A 20,675-nucleotide genomic window follows, 5' to 3' on the forward strand; every position below is an offset into this window, starting at 1 on the left:
GGAGACAGTCTCACTCTGCCACCCTGGGTAGAGTGCTGTGACATCATACCTCACTTCAACCTCAAACTCTTGGGCTCAAGCAGTCCTCTTGCCTCAGCCTCCCCAGTAGCTGGGACCACAGGAGCCCACCACAACACCTGGATATTTTTTCTATTTTTAGTAGAGTTGGGGTTTGGCTCCCAACTGGGGATATTAATGCATCTCTAATCCTGCCATATGTTTGGTCAGAGTGTCGTCTCCCCCACATCTTCTTAGCATCTATTCCATACCTTACTACTTTTTACTTACTGCTTGCTTCCCACTGTGGTCTTTCCCTTTACCTCTCCATGTGCTCTTGGCCTATGATTACTTCTTCATGGAAAAAATGAGAGTTATTGGCTATCAGTCCTATGAACTGCCTGCATCTGCAACCATATTTTCTTTCTGAGCGTGGAAGAAATGTTCTCGCTCTTCTCTGAACCAAAAATTTATTCTTTCTGCTTCTGCTGTGATCCCAAGTTCTTCTACCCTCTCAGGGTCTTTCTTGATTATTCCTTCTTCATCCTTAAGATGTCTCTCCATTGACTTACTTTTTTTTTCTACATTTAAATATGATTGTGTCTTTAAAAAAGCCAAAACTCCTATGAACTTCCCTTCCCAGCTTTTCTTTTCAATGAAACTTCTTTATAGGATCATACTCACTCTTTGTTTCTTCACTTCCTATGTTCTAGTCCCCTCCATTCATTCTAGCCTGTACCCCAACATTTCATTACAAACTACTACTGCTTCCTAACATAGGGTGGGCATACTTCAGACCCAGCTTTGCTTGAGTTTGTAGTATTGTTCAACACCACTGAACTTTCTTGATTTGCTCTGTTCCTTTGGCTTCATTTTCATCTTGCTCTCCTAGTATTACTCTTTCTCAGCCTCCTTGGTGGGATTCTCTTTGTGTCATAAAGCCCTGTCTTAACTTTATTGTACCCTTAGGTGATCCCAACTTTTTTTTTTTGGAGACAGTCTCACTCTGTCACCCTCGGTAGAGAGCCGTGGTGTCACAGCTTATAGCAACCTCAAACTCTTGGGCTTAAGTGATTCTTTTGCCTGAGCCTTCCAGATAGCTGGGAATACAGGCACCCACCACAACATCCGGCTATTTTTGTTGTTGTTGTTGCAGTTGTCATTATTTAGCAGTCCCAGGCTGGGTTCAAATCCACCAGCCCCTGTGTATGTGGCCGATACCCTAACCACAGTGCATCGCTTGGTTGGAGTGCCAAGCCAATCCCAACTATTTTTATAGTATGAGAACTTTTGAACTATTATGTTTAGCATTTTTGCTGAACTCCAGGCACATAAGTATCAAAGACACCTCAAACTTTAACATATCCAGAATTGATTTTTCTATCTTGCTTCTCCTCTTCTGTTCCTGGGATGAATAGTAACCATAGCATCCACACAACTGTCTAGCCCGGGATTCTGGGGGTCATCCTTGGTTCTTCCTTCCTTCCCCTCAGACATCTAGCTAGTCATAAAGTATTATCAATGTGACTCTTTAATATCTGTCAAATCTACTTACTTTTTACACCCTCACTGCTGCTGCCATAGTCCAAGCCAAGCTCTTGATGCAAATTCAGTCCACTGCCTCTTTTTGTAAATTAAGTTCTTTTGGAATGATCCACACTCATTCATTGATGTAATATCCATGGCAGCTCTCGCACACTGTGACGGCAGAGTGGAACAGTCACAGCAAAACTGTATGACCCAAAAGCCTAACTGATTTACTGTCTGGTCTGTTGTAGGAAAAGATTGCCGACTTCTGCTTTAGGTACTAGTTTGAGACTCACACTAGTTTAGGTGATCTGCTCTGTGCTTTTAGCATCAAAAATGTTTTTTCACACTTGTATAATTTCCCTACTTGACGAAAAGCTCTTTGAAAACTGAGGCCATGTTGGTCTTGCTCATTTATGTCCCCAGCTCTTAGTTCCTAGCATATATTAGGCATTCACAAATATTTGCATGAATAAAAGTACTTTTGTGGAAGCATTTGATTAGATGAAAATTCCCAAACCATTAATTTTATGTCTTTTAATAGTTTAATTTTTTCTTAAATATAAACTTTGTTTTTTAGAGGTAAACAAGAAATTGAAAATTTGAAGGAAGAAGTGGAAAGTCTTAATTCTTTGATTAATGACCTACAAAAAGACATCGAAGGCAGTAGGAAAAGAGAATCTGAGCTACTACTATTTACAGAAAAGCTCACTAGTAAGAATGCACAGCTTCAGTCTGAATCTAATTCTTTGCAGTCACAGTTTGATAAACTTTCCTGTAGTGAAAGTCAGTTACAAAGCCAATGTGAACAAATGAAACAGACAAATACTAACTTGGTAAGTATAAATGTGCATTTAACTTTCAAAGCAGCATAGTAAGAAGCACAAATTAATTTACCTAATAATATAAATAATCACTAATATAAAAGTGATCCCAGTTGATTTCAAGCTCTTTTCTGTGGGTACTAACATTCTGGTAATTTCAGATGCTATAAGGAACTTTGGTTTTGGCCAGGTGCAGTGGCTTATGCCTGTAATCCTAACACTCTGGCATACCAAAGTAGGAAGATCACTTGAGATCAGAAGTTCAAGATCAGCCTGAGCAACCAAGACTCATCTCTAATAAAAATAGAAAAATTAGTAGTCCCAGCTGCTCAGGTTGCTGAGGCAGGAAGATTGCTCTAGCCCAGGAGTTTGAAGTTGCTATGAGCTAGACTAAGGCGATGGTACTCTAGTCTGGGTGACAGACTGAGACTCTGGGGAGAAAAAAAAGTTTTGTCCTTTAACTGCTGTAATTCATAATAAAATTTCTTCCTAAAGTAATGATGAAGACTATTTCACTTTCAAAACAAGAAAACCACAATTTATGTCATCCCTAATTGGAATCAGTTCATATTTTTTATAGCTTAAAAATGGTTTAATATTTTCAAGTTATGTGTTGTATGAAAGGAGAGAAGGTTAGCACTCCCCTTGACAAGGATGGAAGAGGCCCTCAGGCCTGACAACACGCATACGGTTAAGGCATTGCCACCTACTTCAGGGCATCTAACCATCGTTTTTTCGCAAGAATGTAAGAAAAAGTATCCAATGTACTCAGCCCTACTATGAAACTAATTTATAGCTTTCATATGAAAGCTATAACCCAATTTCAGCCCAAGAATATAGGGAAAGGGGAGCAGGAGGGGAGGGGAGGGGGGAGAATGGGTGGAGGGAGGGTGATTGGTGGAACCACACTTATGGTCCATCTTACAAGGGTACATGTGAATCTTTCTAAATGTAGAATATAAATGTCTTAACACAATAACTAAGAGGATGCCATGAAGGCTATGCTAACCAGTTTGGTGGAAGTATTTTAAATTGTATATAAAACCAGCACACTGTACCCCGTGACTACATTAATGTACACAGCTATGATTTAATAAAATAAATGTTTTCAAGTTATGAGGGTATCTTCAAGTTACTCATAGAAGTAATTTGAGCCTTTAGCCCCAAAATTCAGAGATCCCTATCACATGTTGTTTTGCATGTGTAGAATTTGCTATATAAGGAATTTGAGGAATTCAATAAAGAAAATGTGGTGAGAAATAATACCATCAAGGATTATGTTAACCAGTTTGATGAAAATATTTCAAATTGTATATAAAACCAGCACATTGTACCCCATGATTGCAGCTATGATTTAAAAAAAAAAAAGGACTTTTATTTTTAAAGTTTTAAAGTGTGAGCTTTAACAGAAACAAACATATTAAAATTGGTGGTTTTGTTTGATTTAAAATTTAGGAAAGTAAATTGTTGAAAGAGGAGGAGCTACGAAAAGAAGAAGTTCAAACTTTGCAAGCTGAACTTACTTGTAGGCAAACAGAAATTACAGCGCTGAGTACCCAGGTAGAAGAATTAAAAGATGAGTTAGTAACTCAAAGACGTAAACACGCCTCTAGTATCAAGGATCTTACCAAACAGCTTCAGCAAGGTATAACCTTCTTTAGTACTTGGACCTTGAATGGGTTTTGTTTCCTTTAATCATTAAGAATTTTTTGGAAAAATTATATTTTACATTAGATTCTATCACATTTATGTGCACAAACCAAATTGCTAACCTTCTTACAATTCCATTAAAAGTCTGACTTCCTTGCTAAAGGATGTTTATTCAGACTCATAAAGTTTGAGAATTAGGGAATTATTTTAGGAAAGTAGTATCTAAACTTTCGTGATCACATACTCCCAGTAATAAAAATCTATTTAAGCATTTGTCCTCCAAATTATAAATGTTTACTTATAAATTTTAAACATGTATTACTCTTGCACGGTATATGCATTAGAAAAAATCAAAGATAGAATTTTAAAAAGCTCTATATTTAAATATAAGTATAAATAGCAGTTCCAATATCTTCTTTTTTCACATGCCAGTGAATTGTTCTGTGCGGCATCTTGGGTACCTGCACTCTAGATGCAGGGCTCTTAGAGACTGTCCAGAACTACCCTTCAAGTAGGTTTGGGGAAACAGACCTCAAAAGGTTGTAAAGTACCCAGACACAATTGACAACTAAAACTATAACCCACATTTCTTTCGTTTAAAAATTTATATGATTATTGGGTATCTTGTGTTATATGCTTAGGATACAAAGCATAAAATTAAGATATGTCTTCCAACTTCCTATTCTTTATTCTTCCCTACTGTTTTATCTGTGTTTAAAGTAGAGTAAAACATAGTAATGATATAAAAGAGACTTTGTATTTACTTCATATGAAGATAATTCAGATATTTGCCATTAAATTTAGTTTGTTTCTCAAGATGTAATTATAGAGAAATGGGGGAGAAATTTCTAGTACTATATAAGGACACTAAAAGTTAAGTGCGATGTAATTAAGTGATTCTGGTACCAGTTACCATGGTTTTATTTGTATATATTTTGTATTTGACCTATATAGTTCCAGATGTCATTTTATATGAATGTTACCTACAGACCTATATCTAAAGTGTGTGTTCAATAACTTACTCTTACCTATGCCGTTTTTGCCTAGATGATTTTAGCAATTAAAATCAGAGATGACGTGGGCAAATGATCATGATAATTTTCACAAGTGATCCATTTCTTTTTCCTATAGCAAGAAGAAAATTAGATCAAATTGAGAATGGAAATTATGATAAAGAAGTCAGCAGCATGGGAAGTCGTTCTAGTTCATCTGGTAAAAAACGAATGGCTTTAGTTGTTTAGTGATTGATTATAAACATACGTTGCATTTTTTATTTTAAAAAGTATTGATATGCTTTGTTCCATTTGAAGTATTATAAATGGGGGTTACGCCTCAGTGCCTGTAGCTCAGGCGGCTAGGATGCTAGCCACTACACTAGAGCTGGCAGGTTCAAATCCAGTCCAGGCCAAAAAATAGCTGGGCACTGTGGCAAGTGCCTATAGTCCCAGCCAGTTGGGAGGCTGAGGCAAGAGAATAGCTTGGGCCCAGGAGTTTGAGGTTGCCGTGAGCTATGATGCCACAGCACTCTACCCAGGGCGACAGAGTGAGACTCTCATTAAAAAAAAAAAAAAAAATGGGGGTTACCTGTAACATTTTGTAAATAATGTCTGATTTGCTATTTAATTCTATGAACCACCCAGGATTGCAGCCTTATTACAGGGTTCTGTTTGCCCCGTCTCCCCACCTTCTTTTTTCTTACCTACTACTGCTTTATTTTGTGCCACAGTGTACATTTTCTTTAAATTTCTATCCATCCATATAGAGAGATTTGGTGTAGTCTGCTGTCTTTTACTTGTATATTACTTTTACTACCTGAGAACTAATAAAATGATCATCATTCTATATCAAATTTATATACAAGGTGGCCATAAAGTTTGTGTACAATTTAATTGTGTTTAAGTACATGTATGAGATCAGACAATTAAGTTTGCAAACTAATCTTGGAAAAAGGATTACATACTTGGGTGGCGCCTGTGGCTCGGTGAGTAGGGCACCAGCCCCGTATATGGAGGGTGGCGGGTTCGAACCTGACTCCAGCCAGACTACAACAGAAAAATAGCCAGGCATTATGGCAGGCACCTGTAGTCCCAGCTACTCAGAGGCTGAGGCAAGAGAATCACCTAAGCCTAGGAGTTGGAGGTTGTTATGAGCTGTGATGCTATGGCACTCTACTGAGGGCGATAAAGTGAGACTCTCTTAAAAAAAAAAAAAAAAAGAAAGAAAAGGCTCCATACTTCATTACTGAATGTCGCTATGATCACCTTCAAAGTTCTCTCTCTCTGGGAAGCTAAGCACCAATGTCAGTGCCTCGTCCACCTTTCAAAGCACTTTTTCTAGGAAGAGTTCACGAACTTCATTGTCAGACCTCATATGACAAAAGCTCTAATGGCCATTTCGGCAAAGTGTTTCAGAATTGCTTTGAAGGGTGGACTAGGCACTGGCATCAGTGCAGAGCTTCCCAGGGGGAGTGCTTTGGAGGTGATGTGACATTCAGCCATGAGGTATATAATAACACTTTTTCTAGGATAAGTTTGTGAACTTAATTGTCTAACCATATGTATTTTTTAATCTTTGGCTTTTCTCATGATAGATATGCCTGTGGTCTAAAGTAAAATGTATATACTATAAAATCAATTAATGCTATTGTAAAAGTGATAATTGGCAAAGTATTAGCGTAGTCATACCAAGTTTTGAAATACCAGGAACGTATCATTTACTCTGCAGAACAGTAATGCAAGTTAAGTATTATAATTTCCATTTTTAAATGAGGACACCAAGATTCAGAGAGGTTACGGGATTTGCCCAAAATCTGCAATGACAGAATTCTCCAACTAGAGTCCTTGCTTGCCACGACACTTTACTGCCTCCAAAAGTTGCACATTAAGGGAAAAAACATCACAACTGTTACAATAGTGGGGGAAAAATGTGTAGGAGAAAGACCGTGGATTTGAAATTACAGATAGGTATTTAGATCCCAGCTTAGCCATTTATTAGTTGTATAACATTGGATAAGATACTTTACTTGCCTTTAATCTACAAAATGGAGTTGGAAAAAAAACATATCTTTGTAAAGAGGATCAGAAATTCTTCTCACCAAAGTATGGGTAAAAATAATGCCTGACAATTACCTAGTGCTTACTGTATACACTGTTCTAAGTGCTGTACACATTCTAACTTACTCAAATGAGGATAACAGTCCTGTGAGGTGAGTAATGTTATTATTCCTGTTTTAAGAAGAAGTAAAGGCACAGAGTATTAAATAACTAGTCCAGAGTCACGTAACCAGTAAGTGGAGAAGGAGGATTTGAATGCAGGTTGGCTGAAGCCAGAGCTTAACCCTCCATGTTCTGTCCTCTCTCTCATATACTGCCCTTCCCCCTCACTCTCTATGCTTTTTCCTATTCTCTCATATTTAATAGTTAAATTTTAGTATCAATGTAGACTTTTTATTCTGACTTACGAGGAAAACGTATTTCAGTTATCAGTATATTCAGAAACAAGAACTCAGACTGCATATGATCTGTGTTGTATTCTGTGTCCAGCACTGTTAGGGCGAATGTTTGAAAGTGATGCTGGAATAAATAATATATGAGAGAGGATTCTAAACTAAACATGATATCTAAACTACCTTCTTTTTCTTCAGGGTCCCTTAATGCTCGAAGCAGTGCAGAAGATAGATCTCCAGAAAATACCAGGTCATCAGTAGCTGTGGATAACTTTCCAGAAGTAGACAAGGCCATGTTGATTGAGAGGATAGTTAGGCTGCAGAAAGCACATGCCCGGAAAAATGAAAAGATAGAATTTATGGAAGACCATATCAAACAATTGGTGGAAGAAATTAGGAAAAAAACAAAGTATGTATTATTATGGTAGCATAGTCTGTATTTAAAATACTGTTATCCGTATGTTAAAGTTACTGTTTTCAAAATTAATCATATCAAAAGCCTACTTTTCAAAAAATCTTATTTAGTCATTTGGTTCCCAGTCTTTTGTGATTACTATTGTGTTGCAGGTTTAGGGAATATAGAGATGAAGGAAAACTGTCACCTTGAAGGGCTTTCCTCCAAGGTATAGAGAGTTCAAAAGGTATTTTTTAAAGATACTAAACTGACTTTGAATTAAGAAAAGATAGTGCTTTACCTTTTTTCTATTTCCCTGAGACAGAGTCTTACTTTGTCACCCACGGTAGGGTGCTGCGGCAGCACAGCTCACCACAACCTCCAACTCTTGGGCTTAAGCGATTCTCTTGCCTCAGCTTCCCAAGTAGCTAAGAGTACAGCACCTGCCACAATGCCCGGCTTTTTTCTTTTTTTTAAAGAGATGAGGTCTTGCTCTGACTCAGGCTGGTCTCCAATTCCTGAGCTCAGGCAATCCACCCACCTCGGCCTTCCAGAGTGCTAGGATTCAGGTATGAGCCGCCAGGCCTGGTCATGCTCTACTTTTTATTTTAGTGCCACAGCACCAAGAGATTTATATGGAGTTGTAGGCCACAGTCAACTGTGTACCTTCTAGTACCAGGCACAATGCATGTAGTATAGAATAGCTCATTGATTCCTTACAACTATTCAGAGAGTGCGTTCTCTGATTTACAGAGACGTTAACTAGGGTTCAGGTTAAATCACTAAATGATCCAGGATTACCACTCATCCTGTAAGGGATGGAGCTGGAGACCCAGACACTGCTCTGACTGAATCTAGAGCTGTGCTGTGCCAATTTCCCCTCACAAAAACTGTGTTAATATAAATAAGAGTAGTGGTTTTATATTGCAGGTCTTTTTCCCTGACTTTTCCCCCCTCTGTATGTGGCTTTTATTTATTAATACAATATAGCATCAATGCTGAGTAGCGTGATTACGTGCAGTACGTAAATGTGAACTATCTGTACACATCTACAGGTCTAACTCAGAACTAAAGTACATAAAAGTAAAACTGAATGCTTGGAAGAATAAAAGTAAAAACTAGAACTGAACACTGCAATAATCAGAAGTGGAGCCTCATGTACATACTTAACTATTTACAGGTAAAAAGAGGCATCACCACCACACTAATCTAACTGTACTCATTTATATATAAAACATATTCATCACACAAAACCTTCCATTATAATATCGGAGTGATATTGCCAGATAAGCATCAGTGCAATGTTGTGTCTTCTCTAATTCTTACTGTACAATGCTGTATATAATGCAGCCCATGCAGTATACCCAGAACACCAGAGACCTACACCCAAGTATATTTAATATGGTAAGGCAGACTTTTTGATTTTTAGTTTGAAATAATTTTAGACTTACAAAAAAATTTGCCTATGGCTTTTCAAAGAGTAAAATACAGAGTTCTAAGTTTAATAATAGGAAAATAGAGAATATTAACAGAAATTAGAACAATAAAGAAACTGCTCACATATTTTGATTAAAGTAATAAGGATAGAAATAGAAAAGCAGTGTTTTTGTATCTTTAAGTGCCATGATAGAACAAAAATGGGATGGTTTAATAAAAACCCAGCAAAATTCCTTTTCTTTCTAATACATTGGTTATTAATCTAATATTTATTTCATGCTAATCTTTATGCTTACAATTAGTTGACTCTTGTAAATTCCAGTGTTTATAATTGGCAGGTATACTACTGATAATGTCATTTTGTTTTACAGAATAATTCAGAGTTACATTTTACGGGAAGAATCAGGCACACTTTCTTCAGAGGCATCCGATTATAACAAAGTCCATTTAAGTAGACGGGGTGGCATTATGGCATCTTTATATACATCCCATCCAGCTGATAGTGGATTAACATTGGAACTCTCCCTGGAGATCAACCGAAAATTACAGGCTGTTTTGGAGGATACATTACTAAAAAATATTACTTTGAAGGTATCTGTATTTGTCATTCACTTACCAACCAATAAACATGGCAAAATGGTGCCTGTATCATAGTCTGAGTTAGCTCTTAAAAGGGCTATTTCTATATTACCCTGAAATAATGTTTTAGTATTTTCCATGTTTTACCCTGAAATAATGTTTTAGTATTTTTCTCTCTGTCACCTAGGCTGGAGTGCAGTGGTCTAATTACAGCTCACTGTAACCTCCAGTTCTTGAGCTCAAGCAATCATCCCACCTCAGCCTCTTATGTGGCTATGACTGTATGTTTGTAGCACCATGCCCAGCTGTTTTGTATTTTTGTAAAGACAGTCTTGCTTTGTTACCCAGGCAGGTCTCAAACTCCTGAGCTCAAGCAATCCTCCTGCCTTGGTCTCTCAAAGCACTGAGACTATAGGTGTGAGCTGCTATACCTGGCCTAAAAATAATTTTTTAAGCTAGAGAGAAAAGATGATGAAATAGCAAAATTAGGTTAGCCATTTGACACCAAGATGAGTTGGGTACTTGCATTGGATGGCCTTTGACCTATACTTGGTTAGAATTAATTCCTGAAACACAATTTTTTAAGATTATAGCTTTTTTTTTTTTTTTTGCAGTTTTTGGCCAGGGCTGGGTTTGAACCCGCCACCTCTGGCATATGGGGCTGGCATCCTACTCCTTTGAGCCACAGGTACTGCCTAGATTATAGCATTTTTAATGTATTTTCTAGCTTTATTTTTTGCAGTTATTATCTGCCCCAACTATTTTATTTTTCCTGTGTTTGGGCCTTGATAATTAGTAATGGTTTTAAAAAATGATTTTTAAATCTAGTAAGCAATCATTTTATGTACTCAAAATTAATGGAAGATTGAGTGTGACTTTGAAAGGAACAGAACTGCTTTACTAAAACTGTGTGTGCTTAGTTAATCTCACGTGGCATTTGGGACTATTTCAGTTTCAAAATTTAGGCAGAAATAGTTCAAACAGAGTCTTTTTATTTATTATTTGTTATAATTGGTACTTCTGTTTTTCTCTTCCCTTTCTTCTTCAATTTTTAAAGGAAAATCTGCAAACACTTGGAACAGAAATAGAACGTCTTATTAAGCACCAGCATGAACTAGAACAGAGGATAGAGAAGACCTAACACAAAGCTCTTGCTCAGTGAACAGACAAAAGCCACACCAGAGCGGGTGCCACTCACAGTATTGTTGGGAACTTTTCCCTGCTTTGTGTGTTAGCCAGTAAACTTGTTTCGCTTCGTCTGTACAAAAAAAGTATCCTTTTACAATATGAATGCATTGCTGTATATACTGTAAGAGTGTAAGCTTTGATGAAAATTGGTTTTGTACAGTATAATAGCCTGCCATTGATTCTAAACTACTTAATTTGCTCATAGTCATATGAAGTGTTGAACATTACTAAAGGGCTTTTTAAAAAACCCTTGTCCATATTTCTTCTTTTTAAAATATAGAATGTCAAAAATGATTCAAGTTTTTGAAAGTATGCATGAAAAGACAGGTGTTAATCATTCAGTACTATGCTATTTCTCCAATATCGACAAATAAAGAAATAATAAAAATTTGTGTTTTGACATTCCACTATAACATTTGGTTGTATTTTAGGGATACGTAAGATTATTTAAATCTTTTAATTTCAATTTTAATGAAAATCGGACTTAACTAGGAAAGCTAGCGATTGGTAACTAGCAGTGATTAGGCATTATATGCCTTGGTCAGGAATATATTTTCTTACCTGTGTTAGGTACATTGTTTTCAGATTCAGATTGAGTTATTAGTTGAATTTTTTTAATCTCTAGTTATTTATAATATGATTTTAGTAACATGCTTATTTAGAAAATTCCTGTGGGCTTCCAGTTGTATCTTAAAATGTGAAGCGTAACTAATCATTAGAACAGAGAGATGAATAATTCTTTGAAAGTGAAGTCTTCAGCTTTATTGACATTGTGCATAAATAAATGTAATAGTGTTTAAGATATTTATAAAGATCCAGTTCCCAAGAAAAATCAGTATATGGCACTATGAATCATTTCAGTTGAGCACCATTCTTTACTATTGATATAATTAACTATGTAATAGAGTGAAGTAATCATACAGTTCCCCTAAATGTAATGTTTTGCTGTATTTATTTAAAACACAAAATAATTATATCTCTGTAACCAAAGGAATTTTAGAGCCAAATTTTTGTATCTTGTTGGATTTTTGCAATATTTATTTAAGATGTACACTTCAGTGTTGGCAGCCATAGTATTTTTATGTCATTGAAATTTTTCTCACCTTTTATAATTTCTCACTTTAGTTCCTGAGTATGATATTTCATATTTCATTACATTCAGAGAATTACTTTAATAAGTTACCTTGTCTGCATACACATGGTACAGCAATTCTCATTTTTTTCCTCCCCTTAAAGGAATTAATCTTTAGGATGATAGATTAAAAGCCCTTAAAGAATTATATGGGCTCTTAAAGTCAAATTCATGGTAGCAGTGTCCTTTTAATGTGTTTTAACCTTTTTTTAACAACATTGTTTTCAAAGATAATTTCCTAGGGATGAGGCACTCTAATGTAGTGGTTTTTTTTTTTTTTTTTTTTGTATTTAGAGTCAGATGTTGTCATCCAAAAAGAAATGCCATTTTTTTCACTTCAAAATGAAAATAACACATGTGCATATTTTTAAAATAGTTGTGAAAAGTACTAGTACTACCACAGTGCATCTTGCTCTTTTTACAAATAATTTATCAAAATAAAATGAGAGGGAAAGTGTAACCAGAATCATTTTTCCACTTGTTTCTAACATCCTACTGATACTCCTAATGTAGGGAACATAACTGAATTTTTCTGCTTCTCATATGATACAGATTGATAAACTACAATTTTTTTTCTTGAGACACAAAGTGTATAATGGAGACCAAGTAGATCAGATTAATAGTGTCCTGTTCCTTTATACTTTAAATTAAATATATACATTTACTACAGACACAAACAGGACATTTCAGTATTAATGTTTGTGCCACCATTTACTTTAAGAGCTTTAATAGTGAGCCAATTTTAGAAGAAAATTGCTATAAACCATATATTGGCTATGTTACCATTTTCTCCATAAATGTAAGAAACTATGAAGAAAATGCCTCATTTCCCTTTTGCTGAGTATCTACCATATCTTTTTGTGTGTGGATCAGTACTGAGCAAAGTAAAATGAGCGTATATCAGATACCTGTCTAGACTGATTCACAAACAGCTCCTGATGGGGGAGGCTCTCGAGGGCCTCCTGCCTGTTACTGTATTGAAGATGTAGAGCAAAGAAAGGTATGTGTGGAAAAGGAAGACTGGTCTGGATAAATCTGCAGTCTCCGGAGAAGTTTTATGTTTATTATTATACACATTACAGGTTATTCTGATTAGTTAGCAACCTTTTGGTATCTTTGAGCAGGAAATTATTTGTGTGTGTGTATAATAGTGAGCCAATTTTAGAAGAAAATTGCTCCAAATTAGACCTTCACTAGGGTCTAATTTGAATACTTAGTGTGACTCCCTTTGTCCCATACTTCCTCAGATGTTGAGCCTATTCAGTTTTAAAGATCAGATCGAAAGTGATGAGATTGGCAGAAAAATGTGTTTGAACTTCGGTGGCTTTTGGTTTTTTGCTTTTACTTTCTATGTAATGATTTAAAGTTACTTAGCTTGAAATTAAATTTTATCAGACTACCAACATGTTATTTAATCACTGAATAAACACATTTATTGAAAACCTATACTATTGTATAGGCACCATGCAAGGTAAGGTAGTTACATGGGTGAGCAGACCAGCATGGGAAGTTCTGTCCTCTTGGAACTTAAGATCTAATGAAAATAGCTGGGAGACAGTAGGAGCAGGTATTGGGCCTCTGTAGCTCATAACCAGCCCCTTAAAACTGGGCTGAGAAGGTTAATTGACTTTTAATGGGCAAGTACATGGCCCAGATACCTCATCCTGGCTCAGAGCTTTGGAAAACTGAATCTTTGCTGAGGTATGCTGAGAACAAATTGGTGTTCTTATGGTGGCCCTGCACATTTTGTAACTTTTGTCATAATTCCGTCTTTAATTCTTTTTAAGAAAAAGGAAAAAGAAACCGTAAAATGACATTAGGTTTTTACCATTTTAGTAAATAATCAACACCTAATTAATGCTCATAAAAATGGATCTAACCATGTTGTCATGTGTTTCTCCGAACTTCAGTTTGCAATATTATTTTCTTAAAACGTTTACATGCAAATTTAGACAAAGATTTATCACTAGAAGGAAAAAGTTAGAAACCATTAATATTATAGATGTTATATATGCTACCCTGGTAAAAATATTTTTAAAAATCATGTCATTCATGCTTGATAAATGTTGCCTCCAGCCGTCTATTTTTCAAAAATGTTTTTTTAAAAAAACAAAGCAGTTTTTGTTAGACTAAGATTGTTAATTTTTCACTAACACCAGTTGGTGGCACTAGAAACCTGAAATTTTCCAAGAATGAACGAGAAAAATAAGGAAGTCTGCAAACACGAGGAATCTTCAGGAAAATAAATGAAAATTGTATATAAAAGATGTATTTTTCTTCTGGAATGGAATTCTTTTTTCAAATGCACATGGCTGTCCATTTTGACTGCAGTGGTGAAACTTGTTTATCTCCCAGAGGGCGTATATAGACGTGTGTGTGTGCTCTGTACAGATAACATTTAATTTGATTACACTGTTCATTTTGTAAATGTTTCTGTATAAAAATGAAGCTTTTCAAGAGGATTCTGTGTATATATTGTACTTATTAAATAGGTAATGCCTGTTTACCCAGTTGTATTTTAATGACATCTTAAATTATTTCTTTACATACACCACTTGCTAAACAGACTGATTCTGCAGACTTTTGGCAAAGCTAATTCAAATTGCTTGAAGTTTACTTTTTAATTTAGACGGGGAATTTTTGCTTTCCATATTTGTCTTTATTCTATCAATATAATTAGAAGTCCGTGAACAATTATAAACAGATTAAGTTAAAAGTCAGGTAGTATTTTAAATTTTTGTTTAAATTATTATTATTATTTTTATTTTTTTTTTTTTTTTATTGAACGGTAACTATGTACATTAATGCACTTCTAGGGTACAGTGTGGGGTTTTCACATGCAATCTGAAATACTTCCATCAACTGGTCAACACAGCCTTCATGTCATTTTCTTAGTTATTGCTTTAAAACATTCACATTCTACTCTTAGAAAGATTCACCTGTACCCCTATAAGGTAAACCTCAGAAGTAATCCCTCCTAACTCCCTCCCTCCACCCATTCCCCACTCCCTTCACCCTAAATTATTATTTTGAGACAGAGTCTCAAGTTGTTGCTCTGTGTTGAGTGCTATGGCATCATAGCTCACAGCAAGTTCCCATAGCTCACAGCAAGTTCCAACTCTTGGGCTCAAGTCATCTTCTTGCCATAGTATTTTCTATTTAGTAGAGACAGGGTCTCACTTTTTGCTCAGGCTAGCCTCAAACTCGTGAGCTCAAGCAATCCACCCACCTTGGCACCCCGAGACTGCTAGGATTATAGGTGTGAGCCACTGAGCCCAGCCTGTATAAATTATTGATAGCAAAACTTAGCCTTTTGCAAAAGGCAAAGCCAGGGCCAGACATGGCGGTTCATGCCTGTAATCCTAGCCCTCTAGGAGGCTAACACAGGATGACTGCTTGTTGAGGCCCAAAGTCCAAGACCAGCCTGAGCAAGAGCGAAACCCATTTCTACAAAAAATACAAAATTAGCCAAATAAGGTGTTGTGTGCTCTCCTGTAGCCCCAGCTAATTGGGAGGCTGAAGTAGGAGAATTGCTTGAGCCCAGGAATTTGCGGTGGCAGTGAGCTATGGCGATGGGACACCACTACATCCTACCTAGCTCAAGTGACAGAATGAGACTCTGTCTTAAATAAAAGGGGGGAGTGGTAAGCTGATAGACATGTGACAATTTCTTATTGAATTTGATGAGCCAGTGATGTGTCCTAGGATCCATAAAACGGTGGGACTTGTCCAGGATATCTGATTTTAATAATAAAGAACCAAGTATATTCAGTAAGAAGGTACAAAAATGGCATTCATTTAATCACATTAGCACATGTGATGGTGTATATTGTATAACAAGGTGTTGGTTCCCAGTTCTCTAATGGTTCTGGTACATTTAAATTATGCCATGTAACTTAATGAGTTCAGCATTGGAAAGAATCCCCTGAAGTTAGGATCTGTTGAATAAAGGGAACATTAATAGAACAGAGAAAGCTTTCCTGACTTCCTTAGTAGTCAGCTTTCAGAAATATGAAGAATTGTTTGCAAGAGAAAGGAGTTTTTAGGGGAAGAGGGCAGATTGAGGGGATGCTGGCTTGTGGTTCTTAATTTAGCTCCATGTAGCAGGAGAATAGTAGCTTGAACTAGAGGTGGTAATTGTGAACAGAGGCTTTTAGTAGCTCCTTTATGTTCTTTTAACTGTGTCAGCATACCATACAGTCAGTATGACTGGAAGTCGTGAGATTGGAAGGCCATTCCAACAAATTGACCTAAGTCTGTTTTTTCTTAATAAAGTCAGCTTAAATTAATGAACACAGGATATGCTGTTTCTTCCCCTATATAGATGCTCTATTAATTATTCTTAAGAGATTTGATTCTTACATATATTTTTAAAAGTCAAAGTGGAGGGAAGCATGTATAAGAAGTATTTTATTGCTGAGGACTTTTGGGGGGGTGGGATTTGGCAAAAGGCCGGACTCTTTGCCAGTCTGACTACCTTCCACTAATTGCACTCCAGCAAAAGGGGATAGGATGTTATTTTCAAGAAAGGAGTCTTTACCCTCTAACCCAATGCCAAAAATGTTCTGTTGACAGTTTAGGGTCCATTGACATAAAGAACCCAGCTGTCAATAGTCAACTTGTAGTTAAGGCAATACAGGAAATATATTAAATACTAGAACTTCCACATCATGCATTAGTGCCGTTTTTGTTAATTTTTAAGGATAGGAAAGGGGGTTGTCTTCAGCACCGTCCCACTTTACTTGTCCTAAGCAGTCTTGGTTAGACTTGCCGTGCTAATGCCTTGTAGGGCTCCCCGTGTGAGTTCTGACTAGGGAAGACGCTGCCAACACTCCCCAGCCCTCTACCCTTGCTCCAGGTCAGGAGATGGAGGGCTGGCCACCTCAGGGGAGAAACATTTTCTGTGTCTTGGTTCTGCTTTTGCTAGAGCCCTCTTTTAGAGCCAGTCCATCTCCTTCCCCCAAACCAAGTCCACAGATGTCAATGCCAACATTTGCTAGATACTGTGTTTCATTTTTGTGCGAAGGCCAGGGTGGAAGAGACTGGATTGCAGTAAGAAGGTCTGTTCTGGCATCTCTAAGTGGAATTCAGAACTCTCATTGGAATCGTATTTTTAAAAGTGGATATTTTCTTAAGAACTAGTTGGCAATTTAAGAGTTAAAGGGGCTTTGTGTGCTTTTTTCTTTAGGATGGTTAAATGCCTCCTAAGCTCAGAGGCATCAACTTTCAAAAAAGTTGAAGCAGAAGTACCAAGTGTCTCCCAAGAAACTGGATGGCCCAGTCTCACAGAGGCGCTCTCAAGTCCAAGGGGTTAATATTAATAACTTGTATGTCAAAGCCCAAGCTGGTAAACACAAGTGTTGCTTTTAAAGATCATACTTGACCCACAGGTATACTACAGTTCCCATTGCAACAACAATGGGAGAAAGTATTCTCCTTTCGCCTGCTCACCACACCCACAGAACAGACGAGCATCCAGACAGCAAGCAGAACCCTGCACCGGTCCTGAGTGAGTGTGGCCGTGCCTGGGTTTCCACCTTCATCAGCTCCTTCATCTTCCCGTCAGGTGGGCTTTTATATGCTGGGTCAGTCAAGTGAGTGAGCAGTGAAAGGGAATAAAGTCCAGCAAGATTCCTTGTCTCGTTTGTCAAATTCCAATTTAGGTGACAGGAGGACTCCATCTCACAGACGGGCTTTTTTATGCTGTGGACCGTCTGCCACATGAAGTGGGAGATGACGCCCTCGGGCCTGATGTAGTTTCACAGAGGATGTTCCATGGTGATTCCCAGTGTCACTTTGTACCTTTTTATAAGTCAGCCTGGAACATACTAGCTTATTATGTATGCATGTACTTCTAAAGGAGGGGTTCTGGAAAGATCAAGTCCTAGCAATGGTTACCTGGTGTATATGTGTATGTCTTGGGGGAGGGAACAGCAGGTAAGGGAGGGGGTCGTGGGATGGTTCAAGGGCTGCTCTTAATTTTTTAAAAAGTATAGGTTATACATTAAAAGTTGACTTTCATGAAAGTTTTTTTTAAACATCAGTCCATCTTAAATGGTTACTCAGAGTATACTGAAATAGTTTTTCCAGATTAATCTCTGTTTTTAGCGGTTCATTAACATATAAGTATGTGGTGTAGGGTGTTGTAGTGTGTGGAAATGAAAGGCATACACCTTACCAGTTTGGGCAGGGGTGGGTGGGGTATGAATGGGGCTGGGGAGGTAGAATAGGGTAAGGACCAAGTTCAAATACAGGTGAGGTCTGGAGGGCCATGGTTCTCACCTCCCGGGGTTCTGGGTATTTGTTCTCAACATAAGAAAAGTAGCTATATCATATATGGACATAGTTTGTCCTGGGAGGTGCTATTACGTGCTTTGCATGTTTTCAAAATGCTATAGTTATTGAGAAAGTTTCTAGCATTTAGGGGCTATTCCAATCAGAAATCAAATACAGCATACTGTGTTTCTTTTGTATTTTAAGAATGTTTGTTTTCCCTTTGAAGTGATAAGTTAAAACAATTAAATTAAAAGACGAACATATTAAGGGGAGGGACGGAGAACATGGTGGGACGTAGGCTCAGACAACCTTATAAGGTAGGAAAACTGAGGCTTAAAGTAATTTTCCCAGGATCTTTGTGCTAGGGATTTGTTGACCTGAAATTTAAATGGAGTGGTTTTTTTTTTTTGGGGGGGGGGAGTCCTTTCACTATCCTCTCTGCCTCCCAAGAGTCAAAAGTTCTAATACTTAAGTGGAGCAAAGTCATATTCAGATACCTTTTCTTTCCATTAATGGTTTTAACAAACACACCAATAAGCTATCAGTCTAAAGAACATGTGTGCGTGTGCCTCTTTTTCTTTGTGTCTTCTGACTTAGCTTTTCCTCTAACTGCAGTTGGAGAAGAAGAGAAATAAAATCAGTGTGTTCCCTGTTAACTCTGCAAAGGTTTGGTGGGGGAGTCACAGTGAGTTAACATCATTTTCTTGACCGCCTGAGCAGTGAATATGTTCTCCCTAAGCATTTAAATTGCCTGTGGGTACACCTCCCCACCCTCTGCGGGGGACGGCTGTGACTGACTCCCTTTCCGGCCCCATCGCCCTTAAATGCAACCAAAGACCAGAATGCTCTTCACTTGGACTTGTAAGACCCCACCTAGCCCCTTACTGTGAAACCCCAGATAAGTAAATTTACCTCTGGGAGCTTCAGTTTTCTCATCTGTGAAATGGGGATGATAAATTCTCCCTTGCAGGGCCATGTGAATAGACTAAGGCCCGGGAAAGAATTTTGAAAACTGCAAAGATCTGTGATACAGATATATTATTAAGTTAAATCTTCAAAAATAAAGTAGTCATTTCTGTTTTTAAAAAATATTTAAAATGTTAAGATGCATATATATATGTTAAGATGCAGTATATATAAGATATATATACTGTTAGAAACATTGCTTTAATAGCATAGCCTTTGCAACAAAGTGAAAGATTTCTGTTACACCCATTCGGACCTCTATATGTAAACAAAAAGCTCTGAATGGATGTATATTGGACTCAGTGGTTTTCTTCTGGAGGGGTGGACTTTCATAATTTACTTTATATTCTGCTTTTGAAAGTTTTTTGTGCTATAGTTAGCTTTTCAAATTTTAAGAGTCTTCTGACATGCCTGGCACTACGGGAATGTGATGAGGGAGAGCATGGAGACAATGGGTACATGGATATATCTATTATCTGAAAAGATCCTATTGTTCAATTTTCTGATTCCCTTGGAAGAGACTGAGCTTGGAAAGAGGTAGGAGAAAGGGATGTGTGATGATGAGACAGGTAGCACCCCCAGGAGATTTACAATCCACTTCCAGTTCAAACCTTGGTTTCACTTTGTGACAGCCACCTAGAAACACCTGTACCCTAATTCCCCCATTTCTGCAAGCAGATTGGTGGGTGCAGCAGCTACATCAGGAGAATACACATCAGGGAGGAATGAAAGCACCTTGTGTACTTGCCACTCTTCTCAGCCCAGCACCATCCTCCCATGCACAACCACACCCTGCCAGCTGGGGCAGTGTTCAGATGGCTGGAGCTTTAAAATTAGTAGCTGATATTCCCCTGGTCCTATTGTACACGTATAGTTGGGAGTTTACTAAGGTGACCAGACGTCCTGCTTTTGGCTGGACAGTCCCAATTTTTAGCAATTTGTCCTGCGTCCCGCAGCGTTTTTAAAAAGTCCTGATTTTTGGAAAGAATGCACGACAAGCTAGGGAACAGCAGGAGAATGGGAAGGGAATATACAGTAGCTGCTGAAAAGGTTAATGTAACTCCATTTGGGAATGAAGAGGTTAATGTAACTTCATTTGGAAATGAAAAGGCTAATGTAAACTCCCTACTCCCCTCCTGGGCAAGGTCGCCCAGGTGGAATCAGTATCAGAAAGAGACTGGGTCCCTCCCTTGCTTCTAGGCAAGGACAATTAGCTCAGAAGGAGCCAAACTGTCTGGAACAAACAAGTAGCCTCCCCCC

The 20,675-nt window shown here is 37.5% G+C and overlaps 1 protein-coding gene and 1 non-coding gene across 3 annotated transcripts in view; both read left to right on the forward strand.

The window, feature by feature from the left end:
- CCDC186 (coiled-coil domain containing 186) overlaps positions 1-11,634 on the forward strand; it is a 40,257-nt gene extending 28,623 nt beyond the window's left edge. For both annotated transcript variants that reach the window (XM_012803566.2, XM_023511743.1), the window contains 6 exons: positions 2,105-2,360; positions 3,804-3,993; positions 5,130-5,210; positions 7,642-7,852; positions 9,646-9,865; positions 10,911-11,634. In XM_012803566.2, coding sequence (XP_012659020.1) covers positions 2,105-2,360; positions 3,804-3,993; positions 5,130-5,210; positions 7,642-7,852; positions 9,646-9,865; positions 10,911-10,994 — 1,042 coding nt within the window. In that variant the 3' untranslated portion in view covers positions 10,995-11,634. The remainder of the gene's footprint in view (positions 1-2,104; positions 2,361-3,803; positions 3,994-5,129; positions 5,211-7,641; positions 7,853-9,645; positions 9,866-10,910) is intronic.
- Positions 2,959-3,084, forward strand: LOC111724343. The gene has a single exon (XR_002772656.1). It is a non-coding gene; the product is annotated as a U6atac minor spliceosomal RNA (small nuclear RNA).
- Positions 11,635-20,675: the final 9,041 nt, after the last annotated feature.

The sequence above is a fragment of the Otolemur garnettii genome, unplaced genomic scaffold (genome assembly GCF_000181295.1).
Source record: "Otolemur garnettii isolate 467f Iridium unplaced genomic scaffold, OtoGar3 scaffold00021, whole genome shotgun sequence".
In the NCBI taxonomy this organism is placed as follows: domain Eukaryota; kingdom Metazoa; phylum Chordata; class Mammalia; order Primates; family Galagidae; genus Otolemur; species Otolemur garnettii.